We start from the raw sequence: 20,761 nt of genomic DNA, 5'->3' as shown, positions 1-20,761 counted from the left end.
CCTGTTTGGTCAGTAGCCTTTTCTGTGCACTTATGGTCAGCTCCAGAATTAGAAGAAGAATAGAATACAGTAAAATGTCTTTATTTGCCAGTGATAGCTCAGTGGTTAAGGTACTGGACTAGTAAGCAGAAGGTTGCCGGTTCAAGCCCCGCCACCACCAAGTTACCACTGTTGGGTCCCTGAGCAAGGCCCTTAACCCTCAATTGCTCATCGTGTTTAGCTCATTGTGTAAGTCGCTTTGGATAAAAGTGTCTGCTAAATGCTGAAAATCGAAATCTTTCTTCTCCTATCCCAGCTTGTTTGGAAGCTGAGGTCAGAGCGCAGTGTCAGCCATCGTACGGTGCCCCTGGAGCAGAGAAGGGTTAAGGGCCTTGCTCAAGGGCCCAACAGTGCCTGCATGGCAGAGCTGGGATTCAAACTCTCAACCTTTCCATTAATAGCCCAAAGCCCTACACACTAGGCTACTACCACTGTCCCCTGGAAGCTGGGGTCAGAGCGCAGGGTCAGCCAACGTACGGCTCCCCTGGAGCAGAGAGGGTTAAGGGCCTTGCTCAAGGGTCCACCAGTGCCTGCATGGCAGAGCTGGGATTTGAACTCATCCAACATCCTTGATAAAGTTATTTGAGGGAAAATAATAATAAACAATGCAGTACAGAACAGCACTAGCTGAATGACAAGTATTAAGCTATTGTTTGGGCTTCACTTAGACTACTTTTTTAATGTTTTATTAGGACCCAGCATTTCTTCCACACTCTTTATCTTCACATATATTACATATATTACAACAAGGCAAATTTTATCCCACATCAGGTTTAAAGACATTTATCACAAACCACATGAACAGCCAGCAGAGGGAAGTGCTGAATCATTTATTCAGTATTAAGTCAGTTTTAAATCTTCTAAACTAACTGCTGAATGAATTCTGAGTAAAAGATCACATTCAGAATCATGTCTAGATTTGAGTATTCAAGCAATTTAATTTACTGCACTCCCATACTTGGAAATATCCACTTTACATTGACACATTTCTCTCTATATTCATAACTATCAATACAATGGCAACGTGTAACTGTCATGTTCATGCCATGTACAAAAGTACATAATACATCCTGTAGCTCTAGTTAAATGTGCTGTTATATTATAAGAGAAACATATTAAAACAGCTAAACCAAGAAGCTGTTTTCCACAAAGCAAGTTTTAATAACAGTTAGCTTGCCTACTTTAGCATAGGAACGAGATGTGAACAGCACTTATTTATAAGGTTGTAAAAGTAAACAATAGAGCATGACTAAATTATGTAATAGGTGCCATGTTTTCAGCTGAGAAGATAAAGTTATAATGATGCATACTGCTTAACAGCACTTAGTCCATGGTAGCAATAAGCCAAACGCTAACCGATAACATGAGTTATGTTTGCTCTGTTTGGGCTGTTTGCTTGTATGCATGTACTATATGTGTGGTGTCAGGTCTGGGGTGAACTAAAGAACTCTCTTAGCATGTCTGATTTGGATTTTCACTGTATATGTATGTATAAAGTTTAGGAATTCTTAACTTATTAGCCAGTGACACAAAGTTTTGCAACCTCACCATGGGTCAAGCTAGGCTCCCTGTTCCTCAGTGCATTACTGTAAACAAATGGCATCTACATAATAACAAGATATTGTTTAAACTTTTGTAGAACGAGGCAAAATGTTACAGAAACATAACTGTAAAGCCTTAACCAAAACATATGAACACTTTCTGATATACATTAACTTCCAGCAAATACATTCTTCCAGTAAGATATGATCTCATATTTTATTGCCTCTACCCATGTTAGATTAAACAGTCATCTCTAAATGACATATAATTGCTGCAGCAATAAAAATGGGTTATTTCCGTGTTTACAGCAAGGCCTACAGATGTAATTATGCACCGTTTATCTAACCAATAGCAAGCAAAATTCCATAAATCACTCCCATGATGATTATCTTGTATTCAGACTTTACCCTTAAGCACAGAGCACCTGGACAGACCCAAAGAAAACACAGCAAGACCCATAATACTCAAGAAAAGCCTCAGTAACACTGTAATTTAACTGAGTAGATTTTATAAATCAGTTTTACTCTTGAGGGACAAAAAAGACATCAACATGGCACTGCTTTCTAACCAGGTACTGTACTTTTATTTTTACAGTTTGTGTCTGTGTGGTTGTGTTTTATAAGGAACATTTGTATACTGTAAACAGATGTCATAAGATGCTAAAAATGTGAAAATCAGTTAGCTGTTACTAGGGATCTGTCTTAAATGGGAACAATCATAAAAACTGCGAAATCAAATGCATTATTTCTCATCGAACCATTTTACAGGGAAAAACATGATTAAATCTGGACAGATGACGTGATTGTTTTTGTATCCTGTAGGAAATTATAGTCCTAAGGCTGCTTGTTCATTCACAGTGCATAAACATCCATGTTTAGACTGGTACTTGGCTAAATGTTGATTATGAAGCATTGATTATAGGCCAACCCTCCTCATCCAACATCAGTGCTTGACTTTAAAAAGCTTTTTGACTAAATATGCATACATTTCCAAGGTCACAAAACATCTTAAAAGCCTTTCAGAAGAAGGAAGAATAGGATGCAATTCCATATTAATATTTCAGGATTTGGAATGGAATGGCCATATAGTATAAATGTAAACACCAACATTCAAAACAACATCTCTAAGTGGAAGGGTCTTTGCAACACGTCATTTCACTCACTTCATGGTGAGTTTCTGAAGCAATTTGCTGATGATTTACCTCTCAGCTGTTTTGCAATCTTAGAGAATGTTGGTGTAGATAAATACATGCTCTATATCAGACAGGTGAGATAAGTTTTATCAATGTAAAAGCAATTTGAATACAGTATGAATCACATGGGTCTAGGAGTGCAGGATAAGCAGTAGATAACTAAAATGAGTTTTAGAAATCGGAACAGTGAGTACTTACTGCTGTAGTAAATAAACTATAGTAACCTCTGGTAAGCAGATTGGAAAGTGACTTGTAAACTTGCTTGCCATTGTGTTCTTTGTTTGTTTATGGTTTATTTAAATTGAATTTTAATTTAGGTATTTGGCCAACATTTGCATCCACAGTAACTTCCAATTAAGCTGAGCAGGTGGGAATTTCCCTCAAAGGTCTGACAGTGGTAGCTTTATCGAGTTGTGATTCAAATCCAAACACTAATCTGACACCTCTTTGACTTTTCCAGAGTTCCACTGGCTTGGACCTCTTAGACTTGCTGTCTGTGCAGGCTGATGGAAAGTCAAACCTTGAAGGGCCTGAGGGTGATCATGCAAACCCAGTTTGGCTGTTCCCAGATCAAAGTGTAAGTATAGTGGAATAGTAATGTCGAACTCCTGGGTTTGCCCATCAGTTCTATTTTCTTAAAAGAAGCTGTAATGTCACCCTCAAGTCCTTTATGTCAGTCAGGATATGGCGTGGGTGGCATGCTCTCCGGCGAATTCTCACTATCTGATAAAATAAAAGAAGTGTTCTTCAGAGTCTGACCTACTTTTGTATAAGTGCTTCTTGTTATGCTGTTTCTACAGTTTCTGTGCCACCATGACGACGCCAATAATTTCCTGGACTCCTTGCTAGATGTGTGTGAGAGTGCATCAGGTTCCAGCTCGCCCCTATGGGCCCCGTCACCCTGCGATAGTGGCATTAGCGAAGACCCAACGTCAGACCATCTGGACAGTTCTCCACTTATTCCAAACCTGCTATTTGATATGTTCTTCTTCCCACAGAACCAGCAGCCTTTTTCTCCTCCTTATCATCAGGCCCAGGTTCAGCCGCAGCATGGCAGATCCGCCCGAGGTTCTGCAGACCCAGTGGTGTCCATTGATGTGGGTGAGGAATCTTGATTAAAGCATTATTTTAAGTGTAATGCATGATAATGAACATCATGCCAGCTGGGTTTAACGTAGAAGCATGAGCATAAATGCTAATCAGCCACTTACTGTAGACTTTACAGTAAAATAGCCAGGGCAACACACATTTACTCACCCATAGGTGCAATATAGAGTAGCTATTAAATTGTCCGCTGTTTTTGGGATGAAAGGAAATTGGAGCACCCCAACAAAACTCATGCAGACACAGGAAGAAAAGAAGAATAGATCAAACCAAGGTCTTTAGGACCCCTGTTGGACACCCAATCTTCATCAACCAAACCCCTCATAGGGGAAGGGGGAGGTGTCATGGTAGCTCTTTATAAACCGAAGCTCTTATAGAAGGGTGTCAGGGTAGTTTTTCATCACCTGAAGCTCTTATAGGAGAGTGTCAACACTGCTCTTCAACACCTGAAATGACTATAGGAAGGTGTCAGGGTATCTTTTCATCAATTAAAGCTCTTATGGAGGGTCAGGGTAGCTCTTCATCACCTGAATCTCTTATAGGAGAGGGTCAGGGTGGCTCTTCAACACCTGAAGCTTGTATAGGAGGGTGTCAGGGTAGCTGGGTGTGCTTGGTTGGACTTGTATCAATGTGAATCCATGTGTTTCTGTTTTGAAGATTTGGAGTCCCATCTGTTCTCGTACAAGCCCATAATTCCTCAGTGTGTGCGAACATCTGAACCGGCTACAGATTCCCCTGTGGCTCACCAGCTCAGCGTGAAGGATCTGCTGCTTTCCAACCTGAAAGAACCTGTATGTATATTCATTAATTAATACTGAAAACTATGCGTGGACATAAATAATGATTTGAATAAGAAAATCACAGACACAGGCAAGACTGGCTTTGTATGAGGATGAAATGAAATGAAATAAAATGAATGAACCTCCAGGCTCTGAGGTTCCTCCAATTTCCATGATGCAAACTACGACATAATAGGAAATCTTTTTTTTAACAGCCCAAGCCCCCCTCTCAGAACTCACTACAGGAGCTCGTTCTTAATGATGATGAGAAGAGACTTTTGGCAAAAGAAGGAGTCTCTCTACCCAGCCAACTTCCCCTCACCAAGGTAAAACATCACAATAAAGCTATTAGTGTCAGCAGCTCCAAACTGAGCTTCAGACCCCATTTATTCCTGATTGGTTTACATGGACTACAATTTGAATGATAGACACTCAAATCTATAAAATCAAGTGTTAAATACTGTAACGACTAAAATGAGGTGCCAAAAATTGTTACAGGGTGGTAGCCCCGCACATGGAAGAATTAAATACATCCAGTTTGTAAGATGCTTAACCAAGGTGGAGCAATTCTGTGGCTAAAAGAAAAATCAAGGCAGTGGCCAAAATAACGGAAACAAAGTAACAAATAAAAAACATCCACAGCCCTTAAAGTCTACAGTCTTAAAACTGCTTCTCAAGTCAAGTTTAAGTCATTTTCTAAAGGGTTTTATTGTGGCTTGATGAACGCTAGTCACAAAATTAAAAAAATAACTAAATCATTATGAGACGTTATAAAGCGTAGACTGTGAAGTACATTTCTATTTTGTTTATCCCTTTAAGAAGTAAAAAATTAGTTTTTTTGCAGTCTTAACTTCTCACTATGACCCAGAAGTTGTAGACCTCGTTAAAGCAGCTTCACTGAAACAATATTGTTACCTGTTATTGTTTTATACCTGTTAGTATGCATATTACCTGAATTGTTCTATATGTTGATGTAAAAGCCATCTGGGTAAAATAACACTCATGAATATATACACCAATGAGCCAAAACATTACCTTCCTGCCCTTAAGTGACTTCAATAAGGGCCAGACTGTTATAGTCAGATGACTGGGTTAAAGTATCTCTAAAACAGTGATTGCTGCTTACAGGCAGTGGTGAGTACCCACTGACAATGGTCCAAGGAGGGACAAGCCACGACTCACCAACAGACTGTTACAAGCAATTAACAAATATTTCACATTTTATTCTCTCACAAGCACACAGTAATAATTACATGGGCATGTTCACAGGTCCACACAGCTGTACCTTGGTTAGAAAATCCCCACTAATTGTTCCTATAGCATGTTGTGATAATTTGGTGTGCACCCTAAACGAGAATATAATGCCTTTTTAAAATATAATGAATGTTAAAGGTAATAACACAGGCCTGGATTTGTTTTTAAAGGGCTGTAACTGAAAGGTCAGTGATGAGTGGACACAACGTGATCATCCCAGTCTTCAAAAATGTGGCGCTGATTAGATCAATGATATTAGCCACACAGATAAACACACACACTCGTATTGCGGCTCTGAGATTTCACTGATTGCTGCAATTGTTCCTCATCTATAATTAAGCAACACAATAAATGTTTATCCATTTGGGTTTTTTGCTCTTATACAGTATTTTGGACACATTATGTGATGAACCAATTTATAGGAAAAAAATTATTGGACAGTTATGTTTGGAAGAGTTGAAGGTAAAAAAGGAAGAGGACGGCCAGCAACAAGATGGACGGATATAATTAGAAATACTATGAACAAGCCATTAAAAAGCTTAAAGACCCAAACAGACGACAAGACGTGTTTCTGGAGAGACATCAGATGGTTGCCAAGAGTCAAAAATGACTAGACAGCAAAGTTTAAGTTCATTTTAAATAAAGTACAAAGTAAAACAAGAAAGAAGATCAAAGCTCTACATGCCCTTTCTTAACTACATCAGGGATGCAATGCATCAGTGACACATTTGACGGGACGCCAAACCATCACAGGTCCTCACCCTCCTCTTTTCTCTGACACAGTCAATCATGTCTCTATCACTGCTAGAGATTCCAAACCTAAATCCCAGCAATATTTCCCAGCGAGCTTCAGTAAAGCTTATATTTGACATCCAAAAGTTCAGTAATTGGGAGAATTGCTAGCATCAGGGTTAAATGTAACTTTTTTGTCGTTGTTTTTACGTCTTCTGCAACATTGCACCAGAATTACGTTTCCTCTTTTACTTCATTAGCATGAGGAGAAGATCCTGAAAAAGGTTCGCAGAAAGATTCGGAACAAGCAGTCTGCACAGGAGAGCAGAAAAAAGAAGAAAGAGTACCTTGATAGTCTGGAGGGGAGGTGAGATCTCTTTATCTCTTCATACAAAAATAAAAAGGCTTGAAAAATTCTAAACATTCCAAACTTTTGCTTTGTATCTAGAAGTTTAATTGAAAAACCATGAAATACGTACGAGTGACAAATAACAGTGCTGTAGGGGGCATTCGGATGGCTCATTAGATTGACTGTTTACTATAGTAAGTGGTGTTTTTCATGTTGACATTGTCCCCATGCTGCACATTTAATGGGTGAAATGTATTAAGAAAATTTAAGAAAGGGTGAGTAGGGTGGCTTGGTGGGTAGCACTGTCACCTCACAGCAAGAAGGTCCTGGGTTTGATTCTGAGCTGGAACGGTCTGGGTTCTTCCTCCAATTTCCTCCCACAGTCCAAAGACAAGCAGCCAGCCTAACTGAAGATACCCTAGGGGTGAATGTATGTGTGTGTGTGTATGTTTGCCCTGTGATGGACTGGTGACCTGTCCGGGGTGTCTTCTACCTATTGCCCGGTGAATTGTACCCACTGCACCCCTGAATAGGATAAAGCAGCGGTAAAACAGACAATGAATAATGATGCTATGGATCCATAATGAGCTTTATTGTTGATATAGGGGTTTATCTATGTTACATAAATGAACTGATGAATCTCCCGCCGCTATTCTAGCTAATCAGACGTACAGTATATGTGGTGCTCGTTAGGAGTTTCACATGTTTATAGTGAGTGTGTTCTTGTATGATTGCTCTGACAGTGAATGAAATGAGAAACAGAAATGAATCCCTGAGTGTCTGCTATAATGATGTGAGCTATTTGTAGGTGTCGTATTAGGCCTAAAAGCTTGCAGTCATTAAGGTTCAATCACCGTATTCAGCCAGTCCCTATAAAACTAATATATATTGGGTGTGTTCGAAAAGCTAGTGTGCTCTCTACATAGGCAGCATTTTACGTCATCCTGTGCACGCTCCCGAGAATGAGGCTGTTCAAAATCCTAGATGCTTTAAAATCCACACTTCTGAGGCATCTTATTATTTCAATGTTATTTTGGCTCAAGAACGAGTGAGCATCGAACGCTGCCTTAAGTGATCAAGACAATCCCAGCATTCATGGCTGACGGGGTGGAGAAACGAATGGAGTTATTTTCAAACGTAAATAAAATATTACTGATTTTTAACTTGTATAAACTTGTACCGAGTGTTTTTATTTGCAAGTTCGGGCTTGTCAGGAAATGTAACCATTATCGGTACATGAAGGGAGATGTTATTGACGTTAGCGTGCTGTGCTACCTCAGTTTATTGGTTTTAATGGCGAGATGCTAAATGCTAAACGCGAAATGCTAAACCCGATGGAATCGCTGTCTAAGTAGTGCGTTCGAATAACCGGCCTTATAAGTCATTGACTTATTAGAATCCTCTCTACTAAGTCAGCTGCCTATGTAGACAGTAAGACAGCAAGGCAGCTCCCTAGGTTTTCGAACACACCCATTGTCTGTCTGTCTGTCATTATATAATTATGTAATTCTTTCCTAGAATGAATGCATGCAGTGCCCAAAACGTGGAGTTGCAGAGGAAAGTGATTCAGCTGGAGAAAACCAACATGTATGGATCTTCCTAATGATTCTTCTTACAATCCATACACATTTATTAATCACAGCTGATCCATTTCAGTGAACCATGATCCAATCAAAAGCATTAACAACAAGTATTCTGTATTTTGTGGATTTTCTGCCAAGATCACACAAAGAGCACAATGTATAACAGCAAAAACACAACAGTAAACAATTACAAAACTTATAAGACTTTCATCATGTTTCCATGCAAAACACTTTGACACCAAAGATTAGGACAAAAACACAGCACAACTGTTAAGCATGATGGAGGAAGCATCATTGTTTGGAGCTACTTTGCTTTCTCAAGGCCTAAACAGCTTGCATGTTTCAAAGGAACAATTAATGGATTCCACCCCCACATTATAGAGTATTGCACATCAAGTCCAGGATGTATTTATCCAGACCCACCATGACCCTGACCAGATTAAAGTGGTTAATACAAAGGAATTAAATATACATTTCATACATACATACAACTGAACTTCAGAAAACCCCACCACTAGTGCAGGCGCCTTGACCAGACAGTAGAGGTCGTAATTGTACAGTTTCAATTAAGCCCATTTGACCTTCCTCCCTCAGGCACAGCCTATCGTGCCTACTGAGACACTTGGTCACGTTGAAAGCACTACCCGAACGTCAACATTTCATTTTTAAAGTCCTATTCTGTTTTCTTTCCCTAAAATGATGCCACTAAGACCACATTTTCCTTTTCTCTCGTCCTCAGGTCTCTGATGGAGCAGCTGCGGCGTCTGCAGGCTCTGATAATGAAAGGCTCAAACAGGCCTGCTCAGACTGGCATGTGCATCCTGGTGAGATCTGAATTTAGTTATTTCATTGTGTTATTTCAGAAAGTGTCATGGACGGCTGAGAGAGTACGCTCGCAGGGTTTTGTGAAACCTTTGTGCATGAAACAGGTACATGTAGAGGAAACTGCTTTGTCCCTTAATTTATCAGATGTGCCGGTTTAATTCAAGAAAATGCAATTTCAAAAAGAAACAGTTCCTGTTGGTTACATAGTACAGAATTACAGCTTCAGAATGATTAAACTTGTGGCAAAAAGAGGTAAATGGGGTAAAAAAGGTTTCACTTATCATTTAACCTTAAAGTAGCTCATGCACTGTATGTGTGTATCATCCTACCCTGTCTCCCCTCTCCACATGTGCTGTGTTTGTTTCCCCCTCCTGGTCTACACCTTAGTGGGGTCCTGTTGGGTTCCATTTCAGTTGATAAATCAAATATCGAAGGGTGACAAAGTGTACCGAGCAACATATGGGCAACAGTCAGTTACTGTATATCCACAAAGTTAATCTGTATGGTATGTGCAGCCTATAAAATAATGAATGAATGTACATACCACATATAGTAGGTGTACCTAATAAAAAGCTCAGGGAGTAGTTTACACTCACATATGCTGATTACTGCACTGCAGATTTGTATGCACTCCTTCGTTCATGTCCCGTAGAGGCATCATGCCCTAGATGCAGGGTTTATTAATGAGTACATGAATAAAACTCTCATTATCATGTTGTTTTCAAGATGCAAAAATGAAGACGTGGTTTAGAATGAATGATGGGAAATCAGATGAATCCAGATATGATTAAACTGTGAATTTCCTGCCTGACATTTGAGTAGGATGAACAACAGCAGTACTAGAAAATGAATAATAATAATAAAAACACTGTCATGCAAATGTCATAGTATTGCCACGAGTGGTCATAACAGTGTTATACAAGTTCAATACCACTTCAGTTTTTATCATTGCCCTAACATTAATAATTCTCAGGTATGTAGCTTTCTGAATATTGGGCGCTTGGATGGTGCAACGCGCTAGACATTTCGCTAACATTTAAAATTTATGACTTCGATTCTCAGCTTTGATATCGGCCAGCTTGGCACCTACACAGAATAATAATTAATAATAAGGATTGGCTTGTCCGGGGGAGGGAGGGCCGGAGGGATTCCTCATAACTGCTGCAATTACGACCTCTGCTGGCGAGGATAGTGGAGATCAGTGTGTGACTTTCTGTGCGTGATACGGATCTCCATATGAACCCGTCTAGTTTTTTTTTCTCTTTTGCATTGTCCCAAATAATATTTTATTTGGAAATATTTAATTTTCTTTTGAGTTCTGGCAACCTTTGCAGATTGCACAATATCCTTACTGGCTAAGCAGGTCCACAAGCTAGTACATGCCCCCTCGGATACATGTGAAGCCAACGACTGCTTGTTTACTAGCCACCCTTGTGCCCCAGATTCTTTGTTGCAATGACAAGGTTACACCTTATCCACCCTTCCTTCCCACAGACCACGGCCAGGCTGGAAGCACCCTCAAGAACACCCATCCAATAGCTGAAACTTGCTGGTGATGTCCTAAAGTATTAGACTGTTGTGCTATCTGAGCACAATAAGAAATTTTTATACCTTATTATTTATTACCTCATCTTTACCAAGGGTGTCAACAATTCTGGAGCTGAAAATAACCACACAGAGCAAAATTTGGAGATTAAGCTTCAAAATGTTACAGAATTTCTTGACCTTTCTTATTTTCAGGTGCTTGTGCTGTCATTCTCTCTCATCCTGCTTCCCAGCCTTCAAACAGTTTCTCATAGCAGGGCTGCAGATCCGGCGGACATTAGCACAGCTAGAGGTATGTACCTTGGTCCGATCGAACGAAACGTTTAAAAAGAATCATGTACAGTTAAGGTGGCATCCTGTGAAACTCGGGTCCTCTGAGGAGTCAAAAGTTCTTTGCACTACATGGGCACATTTACACAGAAAAAAGTTTCCAAAAGTTTCCAAAAGAGCAGAAAATCTATTATGTTCTCCATGTTACTCTATAATGCCTTTGGTCTTGGAATGGGATGTCCAGCAAACTTATCGTCAAGTGTCCACATACTTTTGCAGTGCATTCCAAATGACATTTTTTTAAAGTAAATGTTAAACACTTTGTGCTTATTATTACACATTATTTCTAAAGTGGTTCTGCTAATTGGGAATCATCTTGCCGCTCCTTTTCTAATTACGCATTACAGGTTGCTGCTCGTTTCATTCTTGCGGGTTGCCCTCCCTCCTGCCAGGCGTTTGAGCTTTTACTTTGCTTTTGTTTAATCACTGCTCATATTAGCATTAGCAGTGAAGAGATACTACTTTAGAATCCTAATTTTGGGGCCAGTGGGACACAAATATTGAGCACAAGCCAGAAATACATTCTGGACAGGGTGCCAGTCTATTAAAGGGCAACAAATGCTCACACATTTAATCACTTGCAATGTGAAATTTACAAAAGGCAGTCTGCCATCTTGGTGTTTTTGGGTGTTGGCTAAGAAAGAACATGTGATTGACCTCTCAAGGACTGACCCTTGGTCCTAAGAATCCAAACAGTCCACCAGCCAAGCCATCAAGGCCAAACAGCATTTATATTTAAAACCATAAAAGGATTTTGATAGTCGTAGTACCTCTACAGTCATAAATGCTTTGACATTTGCTACATGGCCAAAAGTATGTGGACAGCTGCTTTAACTAGAGAGTTTAGGTAGCCATCGATTACTGCATTTTCTTAAGACATTGTAACTGAACTTTCTTCATTAAATGCAGTATTTTGGTTAAACCTGGCAACCGAAATGTCACTTATGAACTGTGTTAAAAGCTTAAATCTAGATGTCTGTCAATCAATGGGGGCTTGGTGGGTAGCACTGTCGCCACACAGCAAGAAGGTCCTGGGTTGGATCCCTAGGTGGAGTTTGCATGTTCTCCCCATGTCTGTGTGGGTTCCCTCTGGGTGCTCCGGTTTCCTCCCACAGTCCAAAGACGTGCAAGTGAGGGGAACTGGAGATATAAAATTGTCCATGACTGTGTTTGACATTAAAGACTTAAACTGATGAATCTTGTCATACTCTATGTACCAGTAACTACCTGTCCTGTCATAAATGTAACCAAAAGTGTGTAAAACATGACGCTATGATCCTAATAAATAAATGAATAAATTTGTCAATCAATGACACAGTCACACTGTGAATTAAAATGGAATTAAATATACTTGTAATTATACAGCCATGACCTTATACTTACAGGCATTACTCTGAGCCATATTTATTAAAATGGTATTTCATTTATTGCAGCATAAATGTAATTTACCCAATAATGTATTTATGGTATGTAAATGAATCCTCAACTGTCAATCCTGAACTGGGGACTATATTCCTAGTCTTCCTGTCCCTCAAGGCATTCAGCCTCAAACAGTTTTCTCACTTTCCTCCTCGTCACGCTCATTATATATTTATATATCTATATACATTTATATTAAAATCACTAAACCTGGACCTGATAGGTGAAATAGTTATCATTTTCACTCTACATGTAATTAAAAAGTCACTTGGCTGAATATTAAGCAGACTGAATGCTGATTATTGAGATCCAGTACTAACACAGTTTGTGTTGTCGTTTGCCCCTTACAGTTCAGTCGCGGTCACTGCGCTCGGTGATGGACGTTCATGACATGCGGCCTGCCTTTTCCATGGACAGACCAATAGAAATCACCGTCATCAGCAAGCTCCACATCAGACCCGAATATGCAGATATGAACCCTCTACGTTACAACCGTAGCCACGGAAACAAGGAGCATCACCATGGTGACCCCATCACTGGGCACATTGCATTGTTGGGCTGGTCGTGAGAAAGATTTTTTTTAATGGAGAAATATGAAGCAGCCTGACCAATCGGGACGACACCGATGATTCGAAGTGTCATTCGTTTGATACTGAGGAGTGACTTGCTTTTGCTTGCCCAGTTTAAACTAGGCATTATTTTGGGCATCATGATCATTCAGTACTTTGAAATGCTACTAAAAATGGTCTTGTTTTTAGGTCCTGCTGCCTAGTGAAAACCTAGGCATGCACTAATATGTAACCGGTCATTAAAAAGTGTCCTGGTCACTATATTGTTTACACTATTACAAGTAGGGTAACAACAATGTGGTCAAAGCCATTTTAAAAATAGATAAAATCTTACATTTTACACAGTTGCCTTTTAAGACTCGTGTATTAAATCTATAGGGATTTCTGTCATAGATAAAAAAAGATCTGCTAAAAAGGGCAAATTAATGATGCCCATGAAAAATACTGGAGAAACATGTTCAAAAAGGAAAGGAGACCAATGGCAATTGTTACATTGGGTATTATTACAATCTCTTAGTAGCTTCTTCATAGAAAAGTGACCCTTACTGGTCATTAAAAATGATGGCATTATAATATATAGTCCAGTCCCCTGACAGTTCCTTTCTGTACTACTGACTCTCACAGTTGTTAAACACTGTTGTGGTAAAAGATTTGTATTCATGCCATGTAGCTTTTAGTTCATAGTTTAGAGTAGGCTAAGGGTGGTAGGTTTGGAACACCAAATATCAACCCCATTTTTGGGGGTAAAAGGGATGTATCAGTAGTTGTCTGACTGTGACATCAGTTAAAACTAGCTGAACCAGTTGTAGCATAGTGGTTAAGCTACTGGACTAGTAATTGAAAGGTCACTGGTTCAAGCCCCACCAATTCCAGGTTGCCACTGTTGGGCCCTTGAGCAAAGCCCTTAATTGCTTAGACTGCATACTGTCACAGTTCTGTAAGTCGCTTTGGATAAAAGTAAATGTTAATTGACAAAAATGTAAATGTAGTTGAGAAACTCTGACCCCCCAAACCAACTTTTACTGTATAATTCACACTCTGTTCATAGTGCAGATTAGGCAACATGGTATGTATGAGCTCTCATATGAGATTGGATGGTTTGGTGATTAGGGAGAAGGGAAATTGGAAATTATGTTCTTTTGTACTCTTGACCATTGTTAAAGATTAAACTCATGATTTCGTATTCCGGTTCATATTCGCTGCTGTTTCACTGTTGTGATTTGAGATTTACTGCTGTGTTTTTATTTTGTCTGGTATTTACGCCTCATGGGTTGCTTTGGGGGAAATAATAAAAATGAGCTGGTTAAGCAGTCAAATAAGAAAAAAACATCTGTGCTCTTTCCTTGAACTGCAGCCACTGAAGCTCGAATGAAATCATTTTCATTGAAATCTACGGTTCTTCAGCGTCAGGCAAAGACAGAAAGACGCTTCTTCACTTTTACTGATGCAAGACTGAGTGAAGTAGGGGCCTGGAGAGATCACATTTATTATTTTTAAGCACACTTACAGTAACTACACAAATGCCAAGTGACTTGAATTAGGTTTGATTAGAAAGGCATTGTGACCACATTTCTGTCACTTAATCTGACTATGATGAAAAGAAATCAAACATGTTTTATTCTCACTGCCAGAAGTGACGAGTTCAACGGGGACTTTTTAAGTGTTTCTGAAGGGCATCACTGAAGAATTTTCTGAATAGCCTTTACACTCCAAATCAACACCGATTATGTGCTTCCGGGAACGGACGGTTGAGTCTGACAACATGTTAAGCATGTATGTAAGTTGTTTAGCCTGTATTCCTTTGTACATGTAAATCTAATACAAAACAATGCAATATTTTGTATTAAAATAAAAAAATCAACTAAATATGAATATGTCTTGTATGGCTTATTGTTACTGAAAAAAAGATAATTAACATAGTTAAATCCATGACCCCACTGACATTACATTTACATTTTAAGCATTTGGCAGCAATTTATCCAAAGCAACTTCAGTTGAGACCATGTACAATGCAAGCAAGTGAAGGTTAAGGGCCTTGCTCAAGGGCCCAACAATGGCAACCTTGCAGATGTGGGACTTGAACCAGCAATCTTCCAGTTACTAGTCCTGTACCGTCACTGCCACTCAGCAAGGTCCTTAACCCTCAACTGCTTGTATTGTATACACAAGTCCAATTGCAACTGTAAGTCACCTTGGATTAAAGTATCTGCTAAATGCCACATAACGGTATCAGAAAGAGTCAAATACTTTTAAGTTGGCATGATTGACAGTGTTCGCTTTAGCATTCATGCACATCATCACTCAGAACGGAATAATGCACTCTGCTCTGTAGTTAGCTCTTTAAACAGCGATTGACAGCAAAAACAAAAGCCGGTGAGCATCAGTGAAGAAAAATTGCACTTTGAATGCGAAGTCGTACCTTCTGATATTCCTCTGCCATTTGAAACCCGCTACGCTTGCATAATGATAAGGTCAGCGGTGAATGAAGGTGTGAAATATTGACAATTAATTACAAGAGGCACAAAAGTTCATTAAATGTTAACAAAGGATCACGTTTAAATTTACTCACTTGTTACTAACGTTGTTCTTTTTTCTTGTCTTTCTAAAAACAATGAGCAATTAATTAAATAACTGAAATTTACTTTTAAGCAGTTTTGCAAATAAGAATAGGCTAAAAATTTCTTCACAGCAAGGGTGATGTGGGTGTTGTATTATTTAGTATTATTTAGGTTATGTGTGGGAAAAATGACAAATATTTAATAACTGAAAGGATCAGAAGGGGGAAAGATTTTTTTTGGCACTGTGTAAATAAAGAAATGCTACAATGAAAAAAAGACAGATTGATTTCATTTCATACTAGCAAGCATTACATGTCCTATAACCAGTGAGTTCAGGTTGAATTGCTCCCTCCAGATAGTCACATACAGTTATTGGAGGCAGGGTGGAATCTGGATCTCTGAGGCTGTACAGCATCAACATTAACCGCTCCACCACCATGTCACCCACACAAAGTTGTGAATTAAAATCTCATTGTTGTTACCCTACTTACTGTATTAGTGTAAACAATATAGTGACCAGGACACTTTTTAATGACCAGTTACATATTAGTACATGCCTAGGTTTCCACTAGGCAGCAGGACCTAAAGACAAGACAAGCATTTCAAAGCACTGAGTGATTGTGATGCCCGAAATAATGCCTAGTTTACAAGACAAAGAAAACTGGACCAGTTACCATGCAAAAAACAGCTTCAAACAAAGAGTGAATTAACTTAATTAAATAACAGACACATGATCACACTGTCAAACTCCACTCGGAAACCCGGACCGCCCCCAGTGCTACCCATCGAGCCACCTTGCCGCCCCTTGGGGTTTGTAGTCCTGGTAGAACTACCACTACTAGTCTCCTGTGCATCCCTTTACTGGTGTAAGAAAGTGTCACATGACAAGTCATGACATTTCATTTTAAAAGCAGCATGTGTGTCTATCATTCAGTCACAGAAAAAAATCAGAAATCATTCAGACTGTCCCCGTAAACCTTTGACTTCATCAACCTACTGCTTTCACTCTTTCTCACTCACATGCTCTCTCTCACTCTCTTACTCTCTCTCAACTGTATATAAGGTGCAGCAAGAGAGCAGAGCAAGATCAGTCAGATGCCGGAGACGAGAGAAAGAAGAACAAGACTCAACAGCCTTGCTTGCTTTATTTATTTTGCTGCTTTTATTAAATTGGACTTTTAAAAGTTCATTTGTGAGGCTTTTTCTGTTAGCAGAAATAAAAGAACCCCATTAAAAGCAAGACTAGAGAAAGATGAAACTTCTGAATTGGTTGTTTTGGTTTTTCCACAGCGTGTTTCTTTGCCTCCGTGATTAATATTCAGTGTAAATCAGCATAACGACTAAAATGCAGCACAACAGCAGCGGTGCTTTATCTGCACTCGGCTCTGGAGTCTGTGAACTCGGACTGGATGACGGCGGTGACCCGTGGAACCGTAGTGCAGGGACCCAGCGGAACCTCTCTCTTTACTGCTGGTTGCAGCTGCTGACCAAAGAAACCATGCCGGAGCTTTACGGGGACAGCTCGAGCATGGCTCTGCGTGTAATCATCGCCCTCATCTACCTCATCGTGTGCGCTCTGGGGCTGGTGGGCAACTTGTTGGCGCTGTACCTGCTTCAGTCACGTCACCGGCTCAAGCAGTCATCTATAAACTGTTTTGTCATGAGTTTGGCCATAACAGACTTGCAATTTGTCCTAACGCTGCCGTTTTGGGCAGTGGATACAGCGCTGGACTTCCGCTGGCCGTTCGGAAAGGTCATGTGCAAGATTATCAGCTCGGTCACAACCATGAACATGTACGCCAGCGTCTTCTTTCTTACAGCTATGAGTGTCACACGATACTGCTCGTTGACGTCGTCTTTGCGCATGCACAGCCCCAAGACGGCGTCGGCCGAGGTGAAGTGGGCGAGTGTGGCCATCTGGCTGGTATCTCTCATCGCCACGCTGCCTCATGCCGTCTACTCCACCACAGCGCAGGTGTCAGACGATGAACTCTGCCTTGTACGCTTCTCGGATTTAGGAAGCTGGGACCCACAACTTTTGCTGGGACTTTATCAAACACAAAAGGTCCTCCTGGGCTTTGTCATACCGCTGATTATTATAAGCGTTTGTTACTTGTTGCTGCTGCGATTCGTCTTGCAGCGCCGAGTCAGCGGACTCCCTGGGTCAGACAGCGAACGTGGGAGGCACAAACGTCGATCCAAGGTTACCAGATCGGTCACCATTGTCGTCTTATCGTTCTTCCTTTGTTGGCTGCCAAACCAGGCACTGACACTCTGGGGGGTCTTGATTAAGTTTGACCTGGTGCCTTTTAGCAAGGCTTTCTACAATGCCCAGGCCTATGCCTTCCCCATAACGGTGTGCCTGGCACACACTAATAGCTGCCTCAATCCGGTGCTTTACTGCCTCATCAGGCAGGAATACCGTGCCAGTTTGAAGCAGCTTCTTCTCAAAGCCACACCCTCTCTACACACCCTGACTAAAATGGTGCGCAGAAATCCCAAGGTGTCGGACGCTGCAGTGGGTCTGGCCGTCGTACAGATGGAAGTTGGGCTGTGATGGAGGCTTACGTCCAGATATACACATGAGACACATGAAGGTACATAAGACTATCTCAGCAAATGATGACTGGAACAATACTGACCATGGAGATGTTGTCCAGTAGTTGTAAACTACAATCCTGAAAATGTATGCATGAAATCTTCAGGGATTTAAAAACAAGACGCCAAACCTGATGCCCCAGACAACAAGACTTTCAGAAGCAACCTTATGTCCTTACGTGTAGCATCTTGATTACGTGTTGAAACGTGTGTTGGTGATTCAGTCCAAGAAAATTATTCTCTTTGGTGTTTAAAATATCTTATTCTTAAAAATAAGACAATAATTCTTGCAAGGCTCAACCATTTTAGCCCCACAAGCATGAGTTTTTGCCTGTAGAGATTTTATGTTCTTCAAATATTTATGTGTGTTTCTTTCAGCCTCCAAGAAAAGGTTAGTGGATCAGCTGCATACTTTTTAATGACCCCCAGTTGAGATTAAAATATCCTGTATTACCAGGCAGTCCAAGCACAGTTTTTTAGGATTGATTGATTGATTTTAAATGTAAAATGTTCCCACAATTTATATCTAACCCAGAGTGCTCTAATTCATTAAACGAATTAACTACATGCAATAATAATTGCTACAACTTGTTTTATTATTGAACAATGTTCTGTTTGTTAATCACTATTGTGCTGATTGTGGTAACCTAACAGCAAAGTGATATATTATTTTAATGGTAATGCATTCAAGGCATCTTCCATTGTGTGTAGTTTAGCCTCAGATAAAATCTGGCAACCCTGTTTTCTTTCCATCAGGTGTATTGATTTAAGATAGCAGTTTCATTTTGGACTGTGTTTACTTGAGAGCTTCAGACTTTTCTAACACATTCATAAGCCCAGTTATTTATAAACGGACAAACAATAGTTTAAGGACGTGGTAGAAAAGAAAGGACATTCATTCAGCTGATTCAATATTATCGATTTGATACTTACAATAAAATTGTATATCCATTTCCCATACATGAGCTCTCACACACAGAATCAGATGAAAATAAAAATGCCTGACGACAGATGAGATTCTAATTCACAACTTTGTGTCAGTGACATGATGGTGGAGCGGGTAATGTTGATGCTGTACAGCCTCAGAGATCCTGATTCCATCCCTGCCTACTATAACCGTCTGTACACGTGTGCATGTTTAGGTGGTTTGATAATGAGTGATAGTTTCAGCATAACTGTGCCTCATGCCATATCAAGAAGATGGTTTGTTGGATTTGGCCCAACCCAGGGTATCCATTCACTATGGTGTCTACTTATCCATGCACTCACCTCCAATGTGAGTTTAAAGTAAATAATCCAAATACAGACACACACAGGTTATAGGACATGTAATGCTTGCTTGTATGAAATGAAATCAAATTAGTTCTGCTGAATGAACATTTCAGTCAAGAGAATTAGCTTGCATATGAACCATTACTTTAAGTGTTGGCATGAATAAGAAATATGTGTTTGCTGTGTTATAGGCGCTGCCTGTGTCCATGCAATATAAATACTATATGATATAATAATATCATGTCTATTCATTTTAAGTGTTACTCTGATCCTTGTTCGGTCGGGTTGTTGATGGTTCATGTATTAGCAGAGAAATGTACAAAATAACATACTTTTTTGGAAATGTAAGTAAAACTATTTTTGAAATACATGCACACTGTCTGACTGATTTGTCTTTCTAATGCTAGAGCAGATAAAAGCAATAATAAATAAAAATAGTCTGGAAAACACATATAGTTCAATGCTCACCAAGACCCTAAACAGGGTGAGACAGTTATTAAGAAATTCCTATTATTATTATTATTATTGATTTGTTATTATTATTATTGTTATTATTATTATTATTATTAGTAGTAGTAGTAGTAATAGTAATACTAGTAGTATTAATCATATTATATTAATTAATAATTATATTGATGTTATTATTATTGTTATTATTATTATTATTAAAAATAAAAATATAATTAGAAGTAGTAGTGGTGGTAGTAGTATTAATATTATTATTGATATTAATGTTACTATTATTACTATTATTGATTATAATTTCATTATAATTATTATGATTATTATTAATAATAATTATTCTAATAACAACAATAATGACCTACGTTTATGCGTATAGAGACGTCATAACATGGTAAGGTCCCCAAACTGAATTAATTTTTAAACTAATAATAATAAAATATTATTTTCTAAATAAATGTTTATAATTATGAATATATTAATATATAAATGCTTTTGACAAAGTCTAAATCCCTGGATGGGAGCTGCCTTACAACTGTAACAAAGGAACCACCTGAGAGCAAGTGATGTCCAGAAGGGGCGTGGCAGTCTTAGCCTTTTGTGAATGAC

The 20,761-nt window shown here is 39.4% G+C and overlaps 2 protein-coding genes across 2 annotated transcripts; both read left to right on the top strand.

The window, feature by feature from the left end:
- The first annotated feature begins 2,131 nt into the window (after positions 1–2,131).
- On the top strand, positions 2,132–13,492 carry creb3l3b (cAMP responsive element binding protein 3-like 3b). The gene is made up of 10 exons (XM_062988049.1): positions 2,132–2,152; positions 3,234–3,350; positions 3,574–3,874; positions 4,535–4,668; positions 4,872–4,982; positions 6,903–7,009; positions 8,510–8,578; positions 9,314–9,398; positions 11,140–11,236; positions 13,044–13,492. The coding sequence occupies exons 1-10, from the start codon at positions 2,132–2,134 to the stop codon at positions 13,259–13,261; spliced, it is 1,260 nt and encodes a 419-aa protein (XP_062844119.1). The 3' UTR covers positions 13,262–13,492.
- Positions 13,493–17,165: 3,673 nt separating this feature from the next.
- On the top strand, positions 17,166–18,377 carry rxfp3.2a (relaxin family peptide receptor 3.2a). The gene has a single exon (XM_062987921.1). The coding sequence runs from the start codon at positions 17,166–17,168 to the stop codon at positions 18,375–18,377; it is 1,212 nt and encodes a 403-aa protein (XP_062843991.1).
- Positions 18,378–20,761: the final 2,384 nt, after the last annotated feature.

The sequence above is a fragment of the Trichomycterus rosablanca genome, chromosome 25, assembly GCF_030014385.1.
Source record: "Trichomycterus rosablanca isolate fTriRos1 chromosome 25, fTriRos1.hap1, whole genome shotgun sequence".
NCBI lineage: Eukaryota > Metazoa > Chordata > Actinopteri > Siluriformes > Trichomycteridae > Trichomycterus > Trichomycterus rosablanca.
This window is presented reverse-complemented; position numbering and strand designations above follow the sequence as displayed.